The sequence below is a fragment of the Equus asinus genome, chromosome 17, assembly GCF_041296235.1.
Source record: "Equus asinus isolate D_3611 breed Donkey chromosome 17, EquAss-T2T_v2, whole genome shotgun sequence".
Classification (NCBI taxonomy): Eukaryota; Metazoa; Chordata; class Mammalia; order Perissodactyla; family Equidae; genus Equus; species Equus asinus.
The window spans coordinates 49,379,020-49,400,341 of NC_091806.1; the positions used below are offsets into that span (position 1 = coordinate 49,379,020).

The 21,322-nt window shown below is 54.8% G+C and overlaps 1 protein-coding gene across 6 annotated transcripts in view; it reads right to left on the reverse strand.

Moving 5' to 3' along the window:
- Nucleotides 1-21,077, reverse strand: part of CARS1 (cysteinyl-tRNA synthetase 1) — a 46,581-nt gene extending 25,504 nt beyond the window's left edge. For 2 of the 6 annotated variants that reach the window (XR_011495236.1, XM_044749998.2), the window contains exons 1-7: nucleotides 20,943-21,077; nucleotides 13,197-13,445; nucleotides 9,332-9,423; nucleotides 8,098-8,186; nucleotides 7,533-7,629; nucleotides 6,900-6,998; nucleotides 5,734-5,886 (exon numbers count right to left, since the gene is read on the reverse strand). Coding sequence is in view for 5 of the 6 variants with exons in the window: in XM_044749998.2 (XP_044605933.1) it covers nucleotides 5,734-5,886; nucleotides 6,900-6,998; nucleotides 7,533-7,629; nucleotides 8,098-8,186; nucleotides 9,332-9,423; nucleotides 13,197-13,445; nucleotides 20,943-20,967 (804 nt within the window). In the remaining variant the exon portion in view is untranslated. Of the gene's footprint in view, nucleotides 1-5,733; nucleotides 5,887-6,899; nucleotides 6,999-7,532; nucleotides 7,630-8,097; nucleotides 8,187-9,331; nucleotides 9,424-13,196; nucleotides 13,446-20,942 lie in introns of those variants that run through there. The other 4 variants (XM_044749999.2, XM_044750002.2, XM_044750003.2 and 1 more) reach the window with 4 other exon arrangements.
- Between the last annotated feature and the right edge of the window lie 245 nt (nucleotides 21,078-21,322).

Here is a 21,322-nt window from a genome sequence, read left to right on the forward strand (position 1 = left end):
ACTGTCATAGTTGGAGACTTCCACACCCCTCTATCAGAAATGGACAGAACCAGCAGGCAGAAAATCAATAAGGACATAGTTGAACTCAAAAACACCATCAACCAACTGACTATAATTGATATCTATATACTACTTCATCCAACGACAGGAAGAATACACATTCTTCTCAAGCTCACATGGAATATTCACCAAGACAGACCACAAGGTAGGCTATAAAACACAGCTGAACACATTTAAAAGAACAGAAATCATACAGTGTCTGCCATCAGATCACAGTGGAATTAAACTAGAAATCAATAACAGAAAGATAACTGGAAAATCCCAAAATACGTGGAGATTAAACAACACACTTCTAAATAACACATGGGTCAAAAAAGACATCTCAAGAAAAATTTAAAAATATTTTGAATAAATCAAAATGAAAACACAACTTATCAAAATTGTGGGATGCAGAGGCCAGCCTGGTGGTGCAGCGGGTAAGTTCACACGTTGTGCTTCAGTGGCCCGAGGTTCACAGGTTCACATCCCGGGTGTGGACCTATGCACTGCTTGTCAAGCCACGCTGTGGCAGGCTTCCCACATATAAAGTAAAGGAAGATGGGCACGGATGTTAGCTCAGGGCCAGTCTTCCTCAGCAAAAAGAGGAGGATTGGTGGCAGATGTTAGCTCAGGGCAGATCTTCTCCCCTACCCCCCAAAAAACTGTGGGATGCAGCAAAAGCAGTGCTTAGCGGAAATTTATAGCATTGAATGCATACACTACAGAAAAGAAGATTTAAAATCAATTATGTAAGTTTCTACCTTAGGAAACTAGAAAAAGAACAAATAACTCCAAAGTCAGCAGATGGAAAACAACAATAAAAATTAAAGTACAAAACACAAATCAATAGAGAAAATCAACAAAACCAAAAGCTGTTTCTTCAAAAAGATCAATAAAATTGAAAAAAGAGGACACAAATACTAGATGAGAAATGAAAGAGGGGCTATCTCTACAGATCCCACGGAAATTAAAAGGATAATAAAGGAATACTGCAAACAACTCTATGCCCCAAAATGTGATAACCTAGATTAATGGACCACTTCTTTGAAACACATAAGCTGCCAAAACTCACACAAGGTAATACAGATGATCTAATAAGCCCGTATCTATTAAAGGGATTGAATAAATAATGAATAACCTTCCAAAATAGAAAGCACCAGGCCCGATGGGTTCACTGGTGAATTCTACCAAACATTTAAGAAATCATGTCAGTCTCTTTCAGAAGACAGGGGAAGACAGAATACTTCCTAATTCATTCCATGAGGAGGAAAACATTATCCTAATAGCAAAACCACACAAAGACATTACAAGAAAAGGAAACTATAGACCATATCTCTCATGAACACAATGCAAAAATCCTTAACAAAATATTAGCAAATTGAATGCACAACAGTATAAAAAAAATTATATACCATGATCAAGTGGGATTTATCAAAAGTACGCAAGGTTGGCTCCGCACTATAAAATCAATTATTATAAATCTTCATATCAACAGACTAAAAAAGAAAAATGCCGTGATCATATTAATAGATGCAGAAAAAGCATTTGACAAAGTCCAACACCCATTCATGATAAAAACTCTCAGAAAACTAGGAATGGAGGGGAACTTCCTCAACTTGATAAAGAACATCTACAAAAAACCTACAGCTACCACCACACTTCACAGTGAGAAACTAGAAGCTTTCCCACCAAGACCAAGTACAATGCACGAATGTCCCCTCTCACTACTCCATTTCAACATCATACTGGAAAGCGAGAAAAGAAAATAAAAGGTATACTGATAGGGAAGCATGACATACAACTATCTGTCACCAAATAACAAGTGGAATTTGAAATTAAAAACACATATCATTTACATTAGCAACCCCAAAATGAAATACTTAGGTATAAATCTAAAACAATATGTACAAGATCTATATGAGGAAAACAACAAAACTCTGACGAAAAGGAATCAAAGAAGAACTAAGCCACTGGAAAGACATTCCACGTTTGCGTTCTTCCCAACTTGATCTATAGATTCAGCGCAATCCCAATCAAAATTCCAGCAAGTGATTTTGTCGATATCAACAAACTGATCCTAAAGTTTATTTGGAGAGGCAAACGACCCAGAACAGTCAGCAAACAGTGAAGAAGAACACAGATGGGGGACTGACACTACCCGACCCCAGACTCATTATAAAGCTACAGTGATCAGGACAGCGTGGCATTAGGAAAAGAACGGACAAATAGATCAATGGAACAGAATGCGGAGCTAAGAAAGAGACCCACATAAATACAGTCCACTGATCTCGACAAAGGAGCAAAGGCAATACAATGGAGAAAAAAATAGTCTTTTCAACAAATGGTGCTGAAACAAGTGGATGTTCATATGCAAAAAGATGAATCTAGACACAAATCTTACACGCTTCACAAAAAGTGACTCAAAATGGACAACAGATATAAATGTAAAATGCAAAACTCCTAGAAGATAACATAGGAGAAAATCTAGATGACCTTGGGTTTGGCAATGATTTCACAGATACACACACCAAAGGCACAATCTATGGAAGTAAAAATTGATAAGCTGGACATCACTAAAGTTAAAAATTTTTGCTCTGGGAAAGTCACTGTTAAGAGAATGAAAAGACAAACCACAGATTGGGAGAAAACGTTTGCAAAAAACACAGCTGATAAAGGACTGTTATCCAAAATACACAAAGAACTCTTAAGACCCAACAATACCCACCAACCAACCTGATTGCAAAAGCGGCCAAAAACACAAACACATGAAAAGATGTTCAACATGACTAATCATCAGGGAAATGCAAATCAAAACCACACTAAGATGCCACCTTATGCCTGTTAAAATGGCTATAGTCACTAAGACTAACAATAACAAATGTTGGAGAGGGTGTGGAGAGAAGGGAACCCTCATACACTGCTGGTGGGAGTGCAAACTGGTGCAGCCACTATGGAAAATAGTACAGAGATTCCTCAAAACACTAAACATAGAGCTACCATACGACCCAGCTATCCCACTACTGGGTGTCTACCCAAACATCGTGAAATCAACAATCCAAAGTAACACATGCACCCCTGTGTTCATTCCAGAACTATTCCCAGTAGCCAAGACACGGAAGCAACCCAAGTGCCCATCGACCGATGAGTGGATACAGAAGATGTGGTGGACATACAATGAATACTACTCAGCCATGAAAAAGAAAAAAACCTTCCCATTTGCAACAACTTGGACAGACCTGGAGGGAATTATGCTGAGCGAAATAAGCCAGACTGAGAAAGACAAACACCAGATGACTTCACTCACGTGTGGAATTTGAACAAGCACATGGACAAAGAAAACAGTTCAGTGGTTACCAGAGGAAGCGGGGTGGGCACGGGGGGGGAGGGGAGCACTTATGTGGTGACAGACAAGAAATCATGGACAGGGGTCGGCCTGGTGGCACATTGGTTAAGTGCGCACTTTTCGCTTTGGCGGCCTGGGGTTCACTGGCTCAGATGCCAGGTGTGGACATGGCACCGCGTGGCACACCATGCTGTGGTAGGCGTCCCACATATAAAGTCAAGGACAATGGGCACGAGCAATGGGCACGTGCTCTCCTTCTGAGTCGGAAATTGGGGCTCACGCCAGGCGGGGGCGCTTACACGACAGAGCCCAGTAACGCCCTGGGTGCTGAGGCTCTGAGGGGCTCCCCGAGCAGGAACACTTCGCCCGAGCAGCTGCAGTGTTCCTGGTGGGGAGAGTGTGCTCGGGCCCCTCAGGGGAGGGAGGAAGGCGGCTTCAGAAGCCGGCCATGGGATCCTCCAGACTCCCCCCGGCCTTCCTCCCCCTCTGCGCCCCTGCGATCAAACTTCCATCTCTTCCATCTCTGCTGAGTCCTATGAATCCTTCCGGAGAATCACGGAATGTGCGAGAGGTGTTGGGGACCCCCAACGGTTACACAGCCCCTACAGCTCAGCAATTTCACCCTCAGGTGGACAGCCCAAAGAAACTCTTGTAAACGTGCACCCACAGACAAACAGAATACAACTCCCAGCTCACAAAAAGACGCTGAACATCAATGGGGCTTAGGGAAGGGCAAAGCAAAACCACAGTGAGGTACCGCCTCCCACCCATCCCGATGGCTACCATCAGTGAAACAAAGTAACAGGTGTTGGCGAGGAAGTGGAGAAACCAGAATCCTCATGCTGCTGTGGGGAACAGTATAGCGGTTCCTCAGAACATTAAAAAAGAATTACCATGTGAGCCGGCAATCCCTCTGCTGGATCTATCCCCGAAAGAAGTGAAAGCAGGGACTCAAACAGATATCTGCAAACCCATGTTCACAGCAGCATTAGTCACAACAGCCAGAAGGTGGAGACAAGCCAGGTGTCCATCGATGGATGAATGGATACACAAAATACCGTATATATACACCATGGAACATTATTCAGTCTCAAAAAAGGAAATTCTGGCACATGCTACAAGATGGATGAAGCTCGAGGACATCCTGCTGAGTGAAATAAGCTAGTCACAAAACGACAAATACTGTAGGATTCCACTTATATGAGGTCCCTAGAGGAGTCATATTCACAGAGTCAAAAAGTGGGATGATGGGTGCCGGGGGCTGGGGGAGGGGCAATGGGGAGCTGGTGTTCAGTGGGGACAGGGCTTCAGTTTGGGAAGGTGAACAAATGTCTGGAGATGGACGGAGGTGACGGTTGCACAGCAATGAGGCTGTGCTTCCTGCCAATGAACTGGGCACTTAAACATGGTTAAGACGGTAAATCTTACGTTACACATATTTGACCACAATTTTTTAAAAAAGGATATTAGTGGGACAATCGGGAAAAAATTCACAGCAGCATTGTTGGTGACAAGGAACCGGTTCTGCTGTCCCAGAGGAAGGGATGAGGCGTCCACTGAGTAAGGACAGGCCCACCTCGGAAGCACATGCAAGAGGGCTCGTCCACAAGACCACGAAGGCCTGTGTGCTTTTCACAAGCTCAGAACAAGCACAGCCTAGCGATCCGTTGTGTGCGGCCACAGAGGAGCAACACTGAAGCCGGGCGGGTCCCCATGTGCACGTTTCCTCATGCAGATTGTGACTTACAGCCCCTTCACCGCATGGTTTCTGCAGGTTTCTTGTCTCCATGGAGTTCTGAGGACGGTGACCAGCAGGGGGCGCCGGCGGGAAGGAGAAGGGCCATGGCCACCTTCCCACCAGCAGGGGAGGGCAACGCGGGGATGCCAGACTGCGGGGCAGTCCTGTGTGGCACTCAGGCAGGGAGAGGCCCCGAGAGGGCACGGGCCCCTTCGTATGAAGTGCCCCAAATCTGTCTGAAGGAAGGCCTTTCACAGAGGGAGAAGAGTGGCCCAGGGGAAGGCCCTGAGTTCAGCAGGGGCCCCAGGCCCCGCAGCTCATTTCCACTTCAATCTCTCGCTCCTCCTTCTCCAGGAGCTGCACTGAGAACCATCAGCAGGGAGCCCACCGACAATCCTGGAATAATTTAGAGAGAAGGCTGCTCCCCCAGGCATGCCAAGTGCGCCTCCTATTTATCTGGGGGACGTGGTGGGAAGGAGTCGGAGCAGGGGCAGGAGGATGTGGGACAGCAGAGTGGCCCGGCCCAGGGTGCTGGGTGCTAACACAGCCCCACGTCTGCGTGCAGGGAGCCCCTTCCATGCACAGGGCTGGCCCGACTCACTCCAAACCTCACCTCCACGTGGCTGCTGAGCTCCTCCTCTCCAGCGAGGTCACGCCGCACAGCTTCCTCCAGCGGTTCTGTGGCTAGCTTCACCGCGTGCTGAATGCGTTCAAGCATCTGCTTTTTGTCGGGATCCGTGGTCTCACTGAGTTTTACCGAAAACGGCTACAAGCGTAAGGAGAAGGCAAGGCTGTCAGACACTGCCCAGCAGACCCTGCCCTCAAAGGCTACTCAGCGCAGCACAGACCAGGGCTTCCCACTGCCTGCGGCCATTAGGAAGTGTGTCCTTGAGAGTGTCCTCCTAGCTCTCCCCAAGCGGCAGGACGGTAGCAGAGACCCTGCCGCCCGGCCCAGGCAGCCCCCTGCTGCTGCCTCCTCACACGACCCCGGGCAGGGCGCCCGACCTCCCTCTCTCTGACCCTCCCTCTCTCTGACGGACAGTGGCTGTGAGAGCAGCACTCCTAAGACTACGCTAGGGACGACACGAGGTGTCATCTATGGACCTCGAGAGGTGCCACCGGCCACCTCTGTCACAAAGGCGCCCACAGCCTACTGGGCCCTCACCTCGTTGGCAGAAAAGATTGCTAAGCTCTAATTTTATTCCTATTCTTTCAGAGATAAAGCAGTATAAGCACACCAGTAATTATTACTGTAATTACTGAGGAGAATAAAATGACTTGTTCTATTTGACTATGGAATATTATAATTTGTAATACTGTTTATTCCAAATTAAAATATTAAATTAGAAAGAATTAATTTCTTCAAATAACTCTGAAAATTTCCAGTATTACCAATTTAAGAAGCTGGCACGGCTTCTGCATCTCAGTCAAAAGGATCTGACTTGGCTGTGACCTCAGGTGGAAGATTCGATAGCAATGTTAGGAGCCTTTGACAGGTAAGTGTAGCTTAGCGGCACGGTGACGAGTCCTGACATTTTCCCATGAGTGGCAGGAACAGTCCCCTAATCCACTCCCCCGGCCATGCGTTTCTCTCCTGGCGACTTGGCCCAAGGGCCCACATCAGTCAAGACTTCAGTGAGCCCTGATGGAACTGGCTTGGGTGCCGTATACTTTGTGAGGCCTGCTGAGGGCAGCCACTACTCTAGGCACACTGATGAGGAATGGCCGAGGGCCGAGGGCCGAGACCAGGAATCAGGGAGCAGGCAGTGACGGGCCCACCTTCAGGGCGGCGTAAACATCCTCCAGGAGCTGCGCTGCCCGGGGCCTCTTCTCCCGGTACTGCTCAAACAAGTAGTTCTGCCGGGCCCTCTTGATGATCTGGAAAGAGAAAAGGCAACACGTGGCTTGTGCACAGAGCCTGCTTCAATCTCTGTGCAGCAGGTGGACTCTGAGCGAGGGGCAGCCGTGGGCCCTGGCCGTGCACGCCCTGGGGGAACATCATCGCCCTCCATCACCCGACTGCCCAGCGGTGCCCGAAGGCCACACCTCCTGGTGCAGAGACTGCTCCACAGTCACCTTTCCGACGTGGAGGACACAGGCTGGCCCCAGCTTCCCACGCAGTGCCACACACAAAACCATGTGCTTCCTTCCGTGAAGCACCATGGAGCATTAACATTTAGCCAACCTGGGCCCTGAACATGCAGGTTTCAAAAAGCATCTAAACATCTAAATGCAAGAGAACACCATTTGCATAAACTGAGATACCAGCTCATTGAAGGGGTTCAAATAATGTTTACCACTCAAGACCTGAGCTCGTTCAAGCCCACCTTCTTTTATCGACACATCCAAAAGTCTTTTCTGCCTTCGTAACATCCATTGTTTCTGAAATTTCATCTTGCAAGCTCCCCTTACCTTATCGTCAATGTCTGTGATGTTCATGCAGTAGAAGACGTCGAATTTGAAGTAATCCCTCAGCACTCGTCTCAGGATGTCGAAAGAGATATAGGACCTGCAGCAACGAAAAGACAGGCATTTGCAAACCGCACACTCGGCGCATCATCTCGGCATCGCAATGAAGACATGAACAAGGGAAAGGAGGCTGTGGCATTTCCCCCACAGCCAGCTGCCCTTACACACGGTACCCCGAGACCACCACGGGGTCAGCATCCACTATGCCCCAGGTCTGAGTGTCTGGGAAACATCCCCCCCGAGCTTCAGGGTGAGGAAAACTTTAAGGCACACGGAAAAAAGCGTGTGGGTACAGTCCAAGAGATCAACAGTGGGGCTGCGGGGCGCTGTCCTTATTGGCTGTCAGTATTCTCTAAGTTTTCTACAGAGAATATGGCTTCTTATGAAATGAAAATGTCTATCTTCAAATCAAGAGAAAGAAGTCCAGGGTGGATTTTTCCATCAAGCCTCAGGAGCTGAGCTGCTCCCCGGGGCCCCGCACGTGTGCAGCCCCAGCAGCGGGCCCTACCTGGCGTGCCCCATGTGAGAGGCGTCGTAGACGGTCGGCCCACAGCAGTACCACGTCACCTTCTTCCCACTTTGAGGTATAAACACGTCCTTAGTGAGAAGCAGAAGAACGACAGTTACAAGAAGGGCGAGGCGTCGCGCAGGAACACCCGAACCAGCCGCGAGGAAAACCGAGGTCTGTCGGTTCATAGACACTTTAGCAAGGGCCGTTTTGTTTTACTAAAAGAAGTCACAAAGTCTCAGCACAGGGGGCAATCAGACTCTCGAGGCCAGGTTCCCAAGGATGAGGAGGCCCTCTTCCTCCCTGGCTCCCACCCCTCAGGGGGGCTGGAGGTGGAGGAAACGCATGGGCCACTTTGTTGGAAAGCTGCCTTGTTAGCAGCAGCAGCAGCCGCACTGAGGAAGCGCCTAGGCCGGGCCCGCCCTGTGCCGAGCACTTAGACTGACCTACACCTGCTCCTAGAAACAGTCAGAGCAGGTGGGCGCTGCCCTCTTCCTTTCACAGATGAAGACACAGGTCTCGAGCAGCTGCCCAGCGTCCGCGCTCCTGGAGGAGCCTGGCGTAGAGGCAAGGACCGCTGGATCCAAGCGCTCTTTGCAACTGCTCTGCACGCCGACACTGTCGGACCAATTCAGGGGCCACCGGCATCAACCCGGCCCATGAAGGACACCCTGTCTCCCGTCTGCTAAGTCTGCTTGCTGATGGACACGCAATCAGCACACGGCCAGAGCCCTTTTCAGAATCTCTGGAGCCACGGGCCACGCTGAGCAGAACCAACCAAGCAAACCCCACTCAAAGTCTTCTCGAAATCTGCTCAGCTCCCAGCAACACTGGACAGGTCCACTGTGTTGCTACTTCTGCTTGGCTTGTACTGTGATGTCTGCTGCTGCCACGTGTCCTCTCCGAGAGCATGCCAATACTTGGCTCGGCTCTGAATGACCCTGAGCATTTACACTTGGGCAGGGCTCAAAAGCCTACTCTGGGTGCTCCATGCCCAGAAACCAATGGGCAGGTTTCCCAGCGAGGTGTGACATGAGTGTGTCAAGTTTCAGAGGACAGCTCCTCGTCAGGCCACACAGAGAGTCCACGTGAGGAGCTCAAGGATCCCACACCTGGATTGCGGGCACTCCATGGCAGGCCACCGTGAGGCACAGACAACACCTGTGTGTTTTGAAAGGGCACGTGGGGCCCCACAGAGCCGTGTCTGCCCCGCCCCCATGGGATCCCTCCTCACCTTGTTCCGGGTGAGGCTGTTGTAAAGGCGGAGCCTGCACGGCTCGGACCCGGCCGGAGGAGACCACTGAGGCTGCACCCGCCGGCCTTTACCTGCGAGGGCAGAGAGAGTGGCCAGGTCACAGGAAATGCAAGTCACACTGCGTGTTTGCTTTTACAACAGAAATCTTGTTTTCAGCAAAATGTGAAACAACATTAACATGAATCTCTGTCAGCATCCCCAGTCAAATGCAACTGCTTCCCTGTTTTGCTGTGCTCCCATTCTGCGCGGCAGGGATCCCACGACAACCCCCAACCCCAGCACGGCGGGAGAACGCCTCCACGACGTGTCCACGCCCATCACATCCCTCTGGGCTTCAAACACGGGCCCGCCTGCTCGCTCCGTGTGCACAGCGTCTGACACAGCTCATGGGTCACGAGGAGGCGCTTGTGGGTCAGTCTGTGCTAACTGAAAAGGTGATTATTTGCACCTCATGGGTGCCTGGTGACATTCTAACCACTCCCAAGGCTCTGCTCCTGTGCCCCGAACCCAGCTGTTCCCTTTAGTCCTCGCACCAGAGCTGGCTTGTGGCGCACTCCACCGTGCACACCTGCAGGCACGGCTGCTGCCCCAGGCCTGCCCCAGGACGGGCCCACGAGGTGGAGGCCTCGACAAGGCCTGTGTCCCTGGCGCACTGAGCTGCCCTCTGTGTGTCCACTCCCCTCTCCGCCCCTCTCTGCAGAGGGCTTCTCCCTCATGCCGGACGGTTTGACGACAGGTGAGACCCTGCACAGGCCTCCTTGAATCGATGACAAATGCAGCCAACAGATCACTACACGCTGCTTCCCACCGGAGTCACAGAGTAGTCAGTCCTGGGCTCCGCCATTCACCCAAGGTCTCGTCCGCCAGACATAGGATGTGCGTAACGGACAGGCGAAGGGGAGAGGAGGAAGGCAGCTGCTGTGTGTGCGTGCGTGCGTGTGCCCTGTGTGTGTGCCTGCAACAGCCTGCCAGCAAGGAGAGGAGAGGGGAGGGAGGGAGACAGATAGACAGCGCTCAACAGGAGCTCTTACTCGAGCTAAGTGCCAGCAAACTCACAGGTTCTCCCACTGGGAAAAGTCCGAATCCTCACGCAAACACCAGATGCTGACTAAGGGTCACCCTAAATGCAGCCAACGCCCTCGAAGGGAACTCTCAGTCCACGGTGAGGTGACGGTCAATCTGCCACTTCAGGACTCCATCAACCCCCTCCCTCCATCAGACCCTGGAACTCCACCTGGGATGACTGGGGATGCTGGCCAGAGTCGCCCCACACACTGAGGTGAACCAGACGACCATCAGCGACCATCCTGCTCAGCACGAAGGGCTCGGGGATCAGAGGACCGAAGGCCCATTGGAGAAGACTTGAGACGGCTGGTGACAGGACACAGCTGGCCCAGACCCTGGCCAGCGGGACACTGTCCTGGACACTGGGTCACACTCAGGCTTTCTAGCTCCCCAAAGGGCTGCTACTGCCACACGGCTGGTGACAGGTTCAGGGAAGTTTGGCATATACAAAGTCTATTTGCTTAAGGGAAAAACTGGGAAATACTGGACAGGGACTTTTGATTTAATACGAAGACATTTTCACTAGTGTTCCCTTACATAATTAATGGTCCCCTGCCACGGAGAGCAGAGAAGCACTTCATAGGGACATAGGGCTGTCGGCCACAAAGGAGAGAGCAGCACAATCGCTTATATTCCCACACACATGGCCTCAGCATCCGACGGCCCCGTGCCTGCCGGGGATTCTCAGGGAAGAGCACACATCCTGGGGGGATGGATGTGGCAGGTGGCAGAGGGCTCCTGGGAGGAAGGCCGTCGGCGGGGAGCCCTGCTCTGGATGAGGGGCGCTCCAGACACAGACACAGCAAAGATGGGGCCTTGAGTGGAGCGGACCTGCCATGCTGGGGCCGCAGAGAGGAGGCGATGAGACGGAGATGGGGTAGCAGAAGGAAGAGAGAGGCAGGGAAGGGGCTTAGGCAGAGCTATGGTCTGACTTCTCATGTCTGAGAGGGTCCCTTGGGCTGCTGGGGCCCATGGCCAAGAGGAGAGGACATGGAGGGCACGAAGGTGGCACAGGGACATAGACTGGGGGTCAGCAGAGGGAACGGGGACCAGCTATGACACCTGGTGCTGACGGGATGCCCAGCAGGGACGGAATCTCCAGCAGGAACAGGGACTCAGAGGGAAGGCGGATGGGGTGCTGTGGAGAGAGGGGCTGGAAGAGGTGGTGCTCCCGCACAGGACAGGCCTTCAGAGATGTCTGAGATGGGCAGCTGCTCCGGTCCTGGCAGCAATGTGGGGAGGCGGATGCTCAGCTCCTGCTATTCCAGGCAATAGATGAGGATGTCGGACTCCGAGGGCTCTGGGACCTGCTGGAGGCCACAGGCTGACAGGCAGCAGGGCTGGACCCCAGCCCTGTCTTGCAGGCCAGCCGACCTAACACATGCCATCCCCTGGGCACATAGGTCCCTGGTGGACTCCTGCATGGCCTCGGTGACAAAGTGACTTGGAAATGATAGGAGGCAGGACAATCCTATGCATGCCATTCAGGGTGCCTCCTCCACCCGCCTCTGAGTCAGCCTAGAGCCACCTCCCTCATTAGCCAGGCCACGCCTTGCCTCGAGTGGCAGACTCTTTCTTATCTCATGATGCTTAAGAGGACATGTGTCTACATCAATCTTTCAACAAGTTCCCTGCATGGAAGACCAGACAGGCCTCTGGCGAGGTGGGGAGCCCCAGATTCTCCCTGATCTCGGCCCCCGAAGGCTGTGCCATGGGAGCCGGGGCCTGAGGGTCAACCTGATACCTGAGCCTTTCAGAGACAACATGCCTGACACCAAGAAGTCACCTCGGTCACTGCACCGGACCCACAGACCAATGCTCCCACCCTAGCTGCAATCCTGTTTACTGCAGGATTATCAAGAAAACCAAATTCACCCCTACTCTCGGAGAAAAGACACCCCACGAACAGCTGCTCACGCAGGGGGATCAGTGGACCCGACCAGCAGTACAGGCATTGTGGAATGTTCCAAATGCCGCACTTGCAGAAGTCTGGAAAGCCCCCAGGGGGGCACCTAGCCCAGCAGGGACCACCAGAGACAGCATGTGGCCCACCCCGCTGTGAAGGTGGGGGGTGCTCAAAGCCGCGGTGGGACTGAGCTGCTCAAGGGCATCGAGGCCGTTACGGGACGAAGGACCCCTGTATGACATATCAGAGGAGAAAGAGAGCCCACATGTGAACTGAGCCCTGAGACTCTCCAGAAGCTCCCCCAAAATGACGGGGGCCGCGCTAGTATGGACACCCCAGCAGTCACAGGATGGAACCACAGCCACGCAACTGATTCCACCTCCAAGCCGAGAAATGGCTCACGGCTGACGTTCAGAAGTTCAATGTCAATCAATCCTGCTTTAGGACTTAACACTTCCACATCTGAGGCACAAACCGCGGCAACATGACGGACAGAATACACAAACAGAGCCATGTCACATCGAGCCAGGCAGGAGCTGGAGGAAACGCCAAGGCCGGAGCCCGCGGCCCAGCCCTGCTGGAGCCCCAGGCGGCATGCGCCCCCCACAGCTCCGCTACAGCAACTGCGGGGGTCCTGGTCCTCCAGAGTCAACTTCTCGGCGTGTTTTATCCTAACCTCTAGCAGGGAGCGCTGGTCGGCCCACCAGTCCACTTGCTTGCACCTGGTGACAGGAGCCAGCCCGTGGGCTCCTCCAGGGCACTGCTGCCAACGAGCACCGAGCATCCATGGGGCAATGGAGAAAGGCCCTGACCTGGGAGGTGGCCGCCGACGGGAGAGTTCCTAACGGCTGGGGAGGCCGCTCTGCTACTCACTTGTTTGGAGCCCACAGGGCTCGCCTCTGCTGCAGGGGCCGCCCAGGATCGCTTCTATGTGCCTGAACCAGCGAGCCACATGGAAGAGCCGAGCATCAGCGGGAGGGGCCGCGAGCTGACTGAACACGTCCACGTCTGCCTGGGACAGCGAGTGCCCCTGCACATAGCTACGCGTGCTGAGGTGCTCGTTCAGGGCCTGCACTCTGGCTGCCTCGTCACTAATGCTCAGGATGGACCTGTAGTCGGGAGCTGCAAAGACAGAGGCACACGATGTCAGTCAGGGGACAGAGGCCTCGGGCGAGAGTCCACAAAGATGGGGCGCCTGGGTGTCAACCCTGAAACGTCCACCGAGACAGAACGCAGACAAGCGGCTGCCTGGGGCTGGGCACGGGGTAATGGGGGGTTTCAGTGTGGGGAGATGAAAATGTTCTGGAACCAGATAGAGGTGTGGTTGCACCACATTGCGAATGCACTAAACGCCACTCAATCATCGTCCACTTTAAAACAGTAATTTCACCTCAATTAAAGAAAAACTCAAAATAAACAAACACGCACACAGCCCCTTTTCTGCAGTGGCACACCTCTCGTCCGGGCCTCGGGAGGGACAACAAGGGTGGGCGAGGAGGCAGAAGTCTCGGCCCTAAGGACGCGGTCCAGACCCCTGCTCTAGCAAGGCTTCTAGCAGCCGAAGGCTGTGTCCTAGGAGGACGGCAGCCACCTGACACGCCTGCCTGAGAGAGCTCGAGCCAGCAGCTGACCACATGCCTGGCCTCCCTCTCAGAGCGATGACTGAAAAGGCTGACAACTGTGACTCCACGTGTCCCAGAACCCACGAGCATCTCCCTCAGTGACCCGAAGCCCATCCCTCTCAGAGGGGATCTTCAGGAAGGGTGGGCCCCTCTCCCATCTGTGGGAGGACAGACTCCTAACTCCAATAATCACCAGCTAGTGGACACGGCTGGCCCAAGGCCCTGACCTCACCACCCTTTGTGACTTTCATCTCCCTGACTGTACTGGGTCCCGCTCGCCCCTCCCCTGCCCTCTCCCTCCTTCCCCCATTACTGCGCCCCGGGGCCCTCGCCACAGCCTCTGCACAAATCCGGCCCAGCTCAGCTCTTCCTGCCGTCGGTCACTGAGTAAAACCTGCTGTCACTGCTTTAACAAATGGCCGGGTGGGTGCATCTTCGGCCAGGGGGGCACAGACGCAGCCCCCCACAAAAGCAGGGAGGCAGAGGCAAGTTGGGTCGCACCAGGCCCTCGTCTGCGGGAAGGAGGCTGGTCCCTGAGCCCACGAGCCTGAGCCGCATCCAAGAATCACCCCACACTGATTTTAGTTTTATTTTCTGAGGGGACTGTGGAAAAAGGACCAGCACTTGTTCCCCTCCATTACAGGGCATCCACAGACACCCTCTCAGCCCAGGGCCCCCTCAGCCCAGGAGTCAGCTCAGAGAGGGAAAGGACAGGCCCGTCCCCTCTCGCTTCAACAGGCACAGCCTTCTTCCTGGGCACAGGGCAGACACCCCGACGCCCGAGCCCTTCAGAGCAAGCTGCCTGACACCACGAGGTCACTAGGTCATCATGTAGGACCCATGGCAGGGACGGCTCTGGATGGGGAGGAGACCCGGACCTACACAGCCACGCGCCCACCTCTGACCGCCTTCCTCCCTATCTCCGTTTACCTGCCCAGCACAGGAACAGGAAAATCACCCCAAACAAGCCCACACAACTCCTGAAAACAGACGGCAGAGCATGTGGGGGGAGCAGCTGCGAACATAGACGCCTTTCTGCACCTGCTTCCACTACAGGGAAGCCCCACTCGGGTCCTGCCCACACGACCTCCCAGACTCGCTGGGGTCAGCAAGGATGAGCAGGAACCCACCAACAGAAGGATGGAAGCCTGCAGCATTTTCCAAGCTGCTGCAACGTGAACCACCCCAACGGTCTCAGGGTGCCCCAGGGGAGCGGTGCGGTGACTCCCCTGGGCCCTGTCTCCAGGGACACTGGCTTCCCAGGCATGTCCCGAATCCTGACCTCTTCACCTATAGGAAAGGTGTGAGCAACAATGGGAAAAACCTTCCCTGAGCTCTCAAATGGATGCTGAGCTTCAGACAAGGCTTTCCAGAAACACCGCCTGCTCCTCCCGACTGCACCCCAGGAAGGTTCCAGCACAGAGGCCCGTCTCATCTGATGCGAACAGGACAGTCGCCCGTTCCATGTGGCCATGAGGGGCCACTGCTTCGCACATCCTTCCATCTCAACTGGAGTCACGCCCCTGCACAAATTATCCTCAGGAACCCCCACAGCCAACCCACGGGACAGTTCAGGGCCTCCACTTTCAACCGGATCCCCGTGGCTGCCACGGCAAGGGCCCAGCCCCTCTCTCACCCGAATCCCTCGCTGAAGGCCACTCCACAGGCATCCTGGCTTTGCACAACACAGCGGCCCTGCTGAGAGTGCAAGCTCACACCGCTCCCTCTCGACCCCCCACCTCACTCAACAAGCCCAGGCCTTACCCCGGCCTCAGGACAGCCCCACGTGGGCCTCCAGACCTGTCTCACATCAGCTCCCGTCCCCACCTCACGCACCCCACTCTAGCCACACGGGTCCCTGCTCACTCCACAGGAGCCTGCTCTGCTCCCTTTGCAGGGTCTCTTATCCCACCGTCCCTGCCAGGAACGCTCCCGCAGACGGGGCCGGGCTCCCTCCCTTCCTCAGGCTCTGCTCAGTGTCCCCTTCTCCAGGAGGCCTTCCCGGACACTGTTCCAAATGACCACCCGCCCCTGGAGTCCCACCCCTTCCTGCTTTCCTTCTCCAGAGCACTTATTTCTAACTTCCACTCCTTCTGTCTGTCCTTTACTGTCTTCCCTGTTTCCGGTCATTCTGCGCTGCTTTATTTGCTCAGCAGACATACTCGGCATCTAGAACTGAGCCTGGAACATTCTAGACACTCGATAAATCTGCAGAATAAATGAATGAGCGAGCAGCAGAGTGCATCTCAAAGTGCAGTACGGCCTGTGGTGGGCTGGGCTGCAGCTGTCATTCTGGGGCCTTGGCCGGCAAGTCTAGAGCAGCTTCTGAGGCCCAATGGCTTGCTCAGCGGGAGCCATGCTGCCCCAAGGTGCACACCTCCAGGGGGTGCTGCTTCTGCTTCGCGCCAGCCCTGCAAGGAGAACAAGCCACTTTGCACTTGGGGCCTTGGAACTGTCCAAGGAAGCAAAGGGACACAGAGGCGGACGCCTCCCTGCTGCAGGTGCCAGCAGGGTCCCAGGGCCCACGAGGGCCCTTGAGTAGCTGCCGCCCCAGCTCTCCTGCCCTCTCCTGAGCAGGAGGCTCTAAGGACCCAGCCCGAGGGCTGTCGGGAGCAGCCCCCATCCTCACAGGCCCCGTGTCCGCGTCTGCCTGACACAGAGAAGGAAGTTCCAGGCAGATCTGTGTCTCCCACTCTTCTACGGAGGGGGCCTGTCCTCATGACCCCTGCCTCACAGTCACCAAGGTCGAGACTCTGACTAGACACGCTCTCTTCCTGCTGAAGAGGAAACCCAGGGACAGGAAGGTGGCACCGACAGGGCAGTTCTGGGCACCACTAAGCCAGCACCCGGGAAAACCTAACGAAACAAATGTCAGACTTCTCGGAAGCCTTCTGCACAGCACCTTCCTTCCAGGGAACTTCTGTTTTACCCGGCGACATTCCTCCAACAGCTCAGCCATCTGCTAGGTGGCTGCTGGCCATGCCCCTCTGTTAGGATGAAGAAAATTCAGTTCACTGAAGAGAAGTCTGAGGACCTGCCAGAGGTGTGGACAGAGCCGGGAGGTGGGCCACATCCCAGGACGGGGTGGCCGTCCTTCGGAAGCTGTTCCCCCAACGCTGCCCGCTCCCAACCCTCTTCCCTATCTCCTAGCATCTTCCTCGTGCAACTATGTGTGCCAGGACCAGACACGGAGGGAGGGAGGGGAAACAAAGCAAGAGATGACAGCACCACTCTGAGAACAGTGGCACGGCAATTTCAAGATCCTAAGCGCCCGGAAGCCCCAAATAGCAGGCAGACGGAGAGACTGTCTCCCCAAAAAACGTCCTCCAGGGAGCAAAGCAGACGGCAGGGAACTCCCCACACCCTCACACTGGCTGTCTGTGTCGAGCGGGGATCCAGGCGATTATTTCCCTCTGTTTTCTTCCCTGCCCACCTTCTACCTTATGTTATTTCTAGGATGAGAAAAAAACGTAAAATGTTCTAACCAGTGGACGGCTTGAAAGTGCTAAGACACTAGTTGAGGGAACTGCTGGTGGGCGGGCTGCTGGGGAGGTGGCCCTGGAGGACCAGCGCCAGGCCCCCCGGCCGACGCCTCCTGTGGGGAAACAGGCTCAGACAACACACGCCTGGTAAAGCTGTTGAGCATTAAGCAAAATTACACTTGTCAAATGTTTAAAATGCCTCCTGGCACTCAGCCAGCGCCCAATGGGTTTGCCATTACTATTATTATCATAATCACTCCCGCATTAGTGTTCTTATTATCAGATTCGCCCTGGAGGAGTTTACCCGGGGACTACACACACATGTAGAATGCGCCGTCTGGAGCAGCTCAGACCTTCATAAAGGAAGGCTGTCCTCAGGCCGGAGGGGCGGTGCCCAGGGCGCAGTGGGAGGACGGGCTTCCAGGCCCTGGGCGACAGTCGCTGGGCTCACTGCAGCAGCTGCATGAAGGCCACGGAGGAAACACACGCACAGGCCAGCCGTGAAGTGGGCACGGTTTTGGGCCAGCCTGTGGTCTGGCTCTCGGCCTGCGATGCCAAGGTTAGAGGAGCGCTCCCGAGCAGGGCAGGCATCTGCGACTGTGATGACCACCGTTTAGAAAGCCCAAGTCTTTACAAGACGTTTCCTGAAACCACACAAACTCAAGAAACGTGTTCACATCACATGAACCGCACTCCTGACGTGAAACCGCAAGCCCCGCACGGCGCCCCCGCCCTCCCACCAGCATTTAAACCTGCTCTGGGGCTCCGCTCTCAGCAACCTGCAGTCCTCCTTCCTCCCACCTGGTAAGAACGGGAAACAGCAAAGCCTATCAGCTCTAGCCTCTGCTCTGCCTTGACTCCCTTGGGCACTGGGGTCCTGTAATTCTCAACAGAATCATCAAAGGGAGCAGGGCACGGTGCTGAAGATCCCGCTGCCATCACACTGACCGGAGGAGGCCTGGCCGCGCCTCTGGCTAGCTGTGTGACCCTGGACAACCCACTTCTCTGAGCCTCAGGAATCTCACCTGGACAGGAACATAAGGGCCTATCCACCACACAGGGTCGCTCTCAGGATTACAGGCGATAACAGATGTCTTTAGAGCAGGGCCTGGCACAGACTCGTGCTGAGAAAAATGCTAGCTGCAGTATTATGATGAACATCATTGGAACTAAATGTATAAAAAATTAAACCTCCAGGGGCTGGCCCCGTGGCCGAGTGGTTAAGTTCACGCGCTCCGCTGCAGGCAGCCCAGTGTTTCGTTGGTTCGAATCCTGGGCGCGGACATGGCACTGCTCATAAAACCACGCTGAGGCAGCGTCCCACAAGCCACAACTAGAAGGACCCACAACCAAGAATATACAATTATGTACCGGGGGGCTTTGGGGAGAAAAAGGAACAAAAATAAAATCTTTAAAAAATTAAACCTCCAGTCTGACCTCACAGGCGGCCACAGAGAGTGCCCCGAGTCTGCAGGGCAAGGCCTGGGACACGAGCTCCGTCCACCCCGGGGATCCTCAGAGGTGAGACGCGTCTTCCAAGACAACCAGGCCCTGGAATAGGCACCGTGCCTGCGCACCTTCAAGCTACAAAGAAGCTGCAAACTCAGTGCCATCACAGGGGACCAAACAGATGCTCTCAGTCCACTTAGGGAAGATGATCTGAAATGGGAAGAATATTCTAGAGGAGGGCCTCCGTGAAAAGTCTGGGAAGACGGTCACATTTGATGAATCCAACCTTGGGAATAAAACGCATCCAGAAACTGGAAACCAAGAACACGTAGAACGCTGGGAGCCGTATCAATGAAGCCTCTACCACTTCATTTTATTTCCTGTGTCCTCAGAGGATGGTCTACATTCTCGTCCTTGAGGGGGAGCCTCGGGACAGGGTGTGTGGGGGGGGGGGGCAGCAGTCAAGGAAAAAGCAGGCGGGCTACGTCCTGGAGCCGAGCACGGGGTAGGAGATGCTGCCCTAAGGTTTAAGACTAGGAAACACTGTCAGCTGTCCGACAGCCGGGAGGGTTGACCCCAACCTACGCGTCCATCTCCAAAACCAGGCCAATCTTATCAAGGCTCTGAAAACCTCAAGTGCGGAAGCAATTTAAAAAAAAAAAAACACAACAATGTCATTTGTCTTCACAGACGAACCCAAAACACACTTTCGCTCATAAAACAACAAAGAAACATCCTGTGGTTTCCCAGGTGGACACAGGCGCCTACCGCATGCCAGGCACAGGTCTAAGCCCAGACGCACATCTGCTGACGCCTTTACCACGCACACGTCCTCAGAGGCAGGACGACTTCCCTGCCGTGCTGGGAGGAAGGGGCAGCGTGGGGACCCCAGTCCAGCCGGATCGCTCCGCGGCTCTTTCTTAGGGGTCTGGATGAACGGTGAGCGCGGCCGGGCTATGTGGCGGGTGTTGATGACACCTGTCAGGCGGAATGCAGAGTGCCTGGAAGGTGGGTACTAGTAGGGGACAGCAGCCCTGGCATCTGGTGCCTCCCACGTCACCAGATTACCCAGGAGGTGACAGCTGCCCACCTAGAACCCCAGCGCGCCAAGGAAGCCTTGGACAGCCTCAACCGCGGGTGGAGCTGGCGGTGTCTCAGAAAAACCTGCACCTGATTTTCTCCAGCCGAAATAAAAACTGTATACACTGCTAATTCTTCCTGAGGAAAGTTGGCTCCAGACTTAGGAATGTGACAATCTCTGGTCTCTCCCGCGCAATCTTGCATGAGGGATGGCGGAACAAGACCCAGTGCTCCTGGGATGGCAGCCTGGGGATGCACTTGCCTACCGGCTGGTGACATGAGCAACAGGAGGGCAGAGCCAGAGCTGCTCACAGAACCTCCTGGGCGGCAATAAAGTGGGGCAATAACGCCGTGACCAGGCAAACGCCTATGGCCACTGTGTGCAGCTGCACAGTAAAACCCCAAGTCCTTTCATGTGTGTGTGTGGGGGCGTGCCTCACTTCCTCGGCCCCAATTTCCTAAGTGGCAGCCTAGGCGCCCTCTGCCCACCCCCGAGATGCTGCCCGGGCTGGGCGGAAACCAAAACAACGCTCCAGCTTTGCCTGGCCCCAAAATTCAGGGATCAGTCGGGGGACATGCAGGGCCACCTCCACGGAATGGGGCGCGAGAGGACCTCGGCACAACCCAGTGAGAGCGCTAGGGCCAGGGCTGGGTCCCGCGGGGGACGGAGGGCGAGGAGCGCTGGCCCAGCTCAGGGGTCACGCCAGACACCTCGCCCAGCCCGGGGACGCGCCGCCCTCAGACCCGGGGTCACCCCTCCAGCCCGGCACACTCAGACCCGGGGTCACTTCTCCAGTCTGGGGACCTCAGGCCCGGGGTCATCCCTCCAGTTCGGCGACCACAGACCCGGGGTCATTCCTCCAGTCTGGGGACCTCACACACGGGGTCGCCCCTCCAGTCCGGGGACCTCAGACCCGGGGTCGCCCCTCCAGTCCAGGGACCTCAGGCCCGGGGTCGCCCCCCGCCCGACCGCCGCGCGCACTCACTGTGCTCCCCGGAACAACCTGCCATCCTAGGAATCGCTGACCCTCGGATGCGGCGACAGCTTGCCAGAATCTGATGCAACCGCCGCCCCGGAAGTCCCTCCCCGCGCCTGGCCGGCCCCTCCCCACCTTCCGGGACACGCCCAGTCGCTAGGCAACCGCCGCGGGGTAGGGGCGTCGAGAGTCCGGGGCATGCTGGGACTTGTAGTTCTTACTGCGCTGCCGCCCGCGCCCGTGTGCATCCCCTGGGACGCGCAGTCCGTGTCCGGCCTGGGGACAAGGCCGTGACGAACCAGGGGGCTGGCTTCGGGGCGGAGTTTGCAGTCTCGCCGCGGGGAGCAAGCATTAAAGACTCAGGCACGGGGGTTAGCACTGCACCAAGT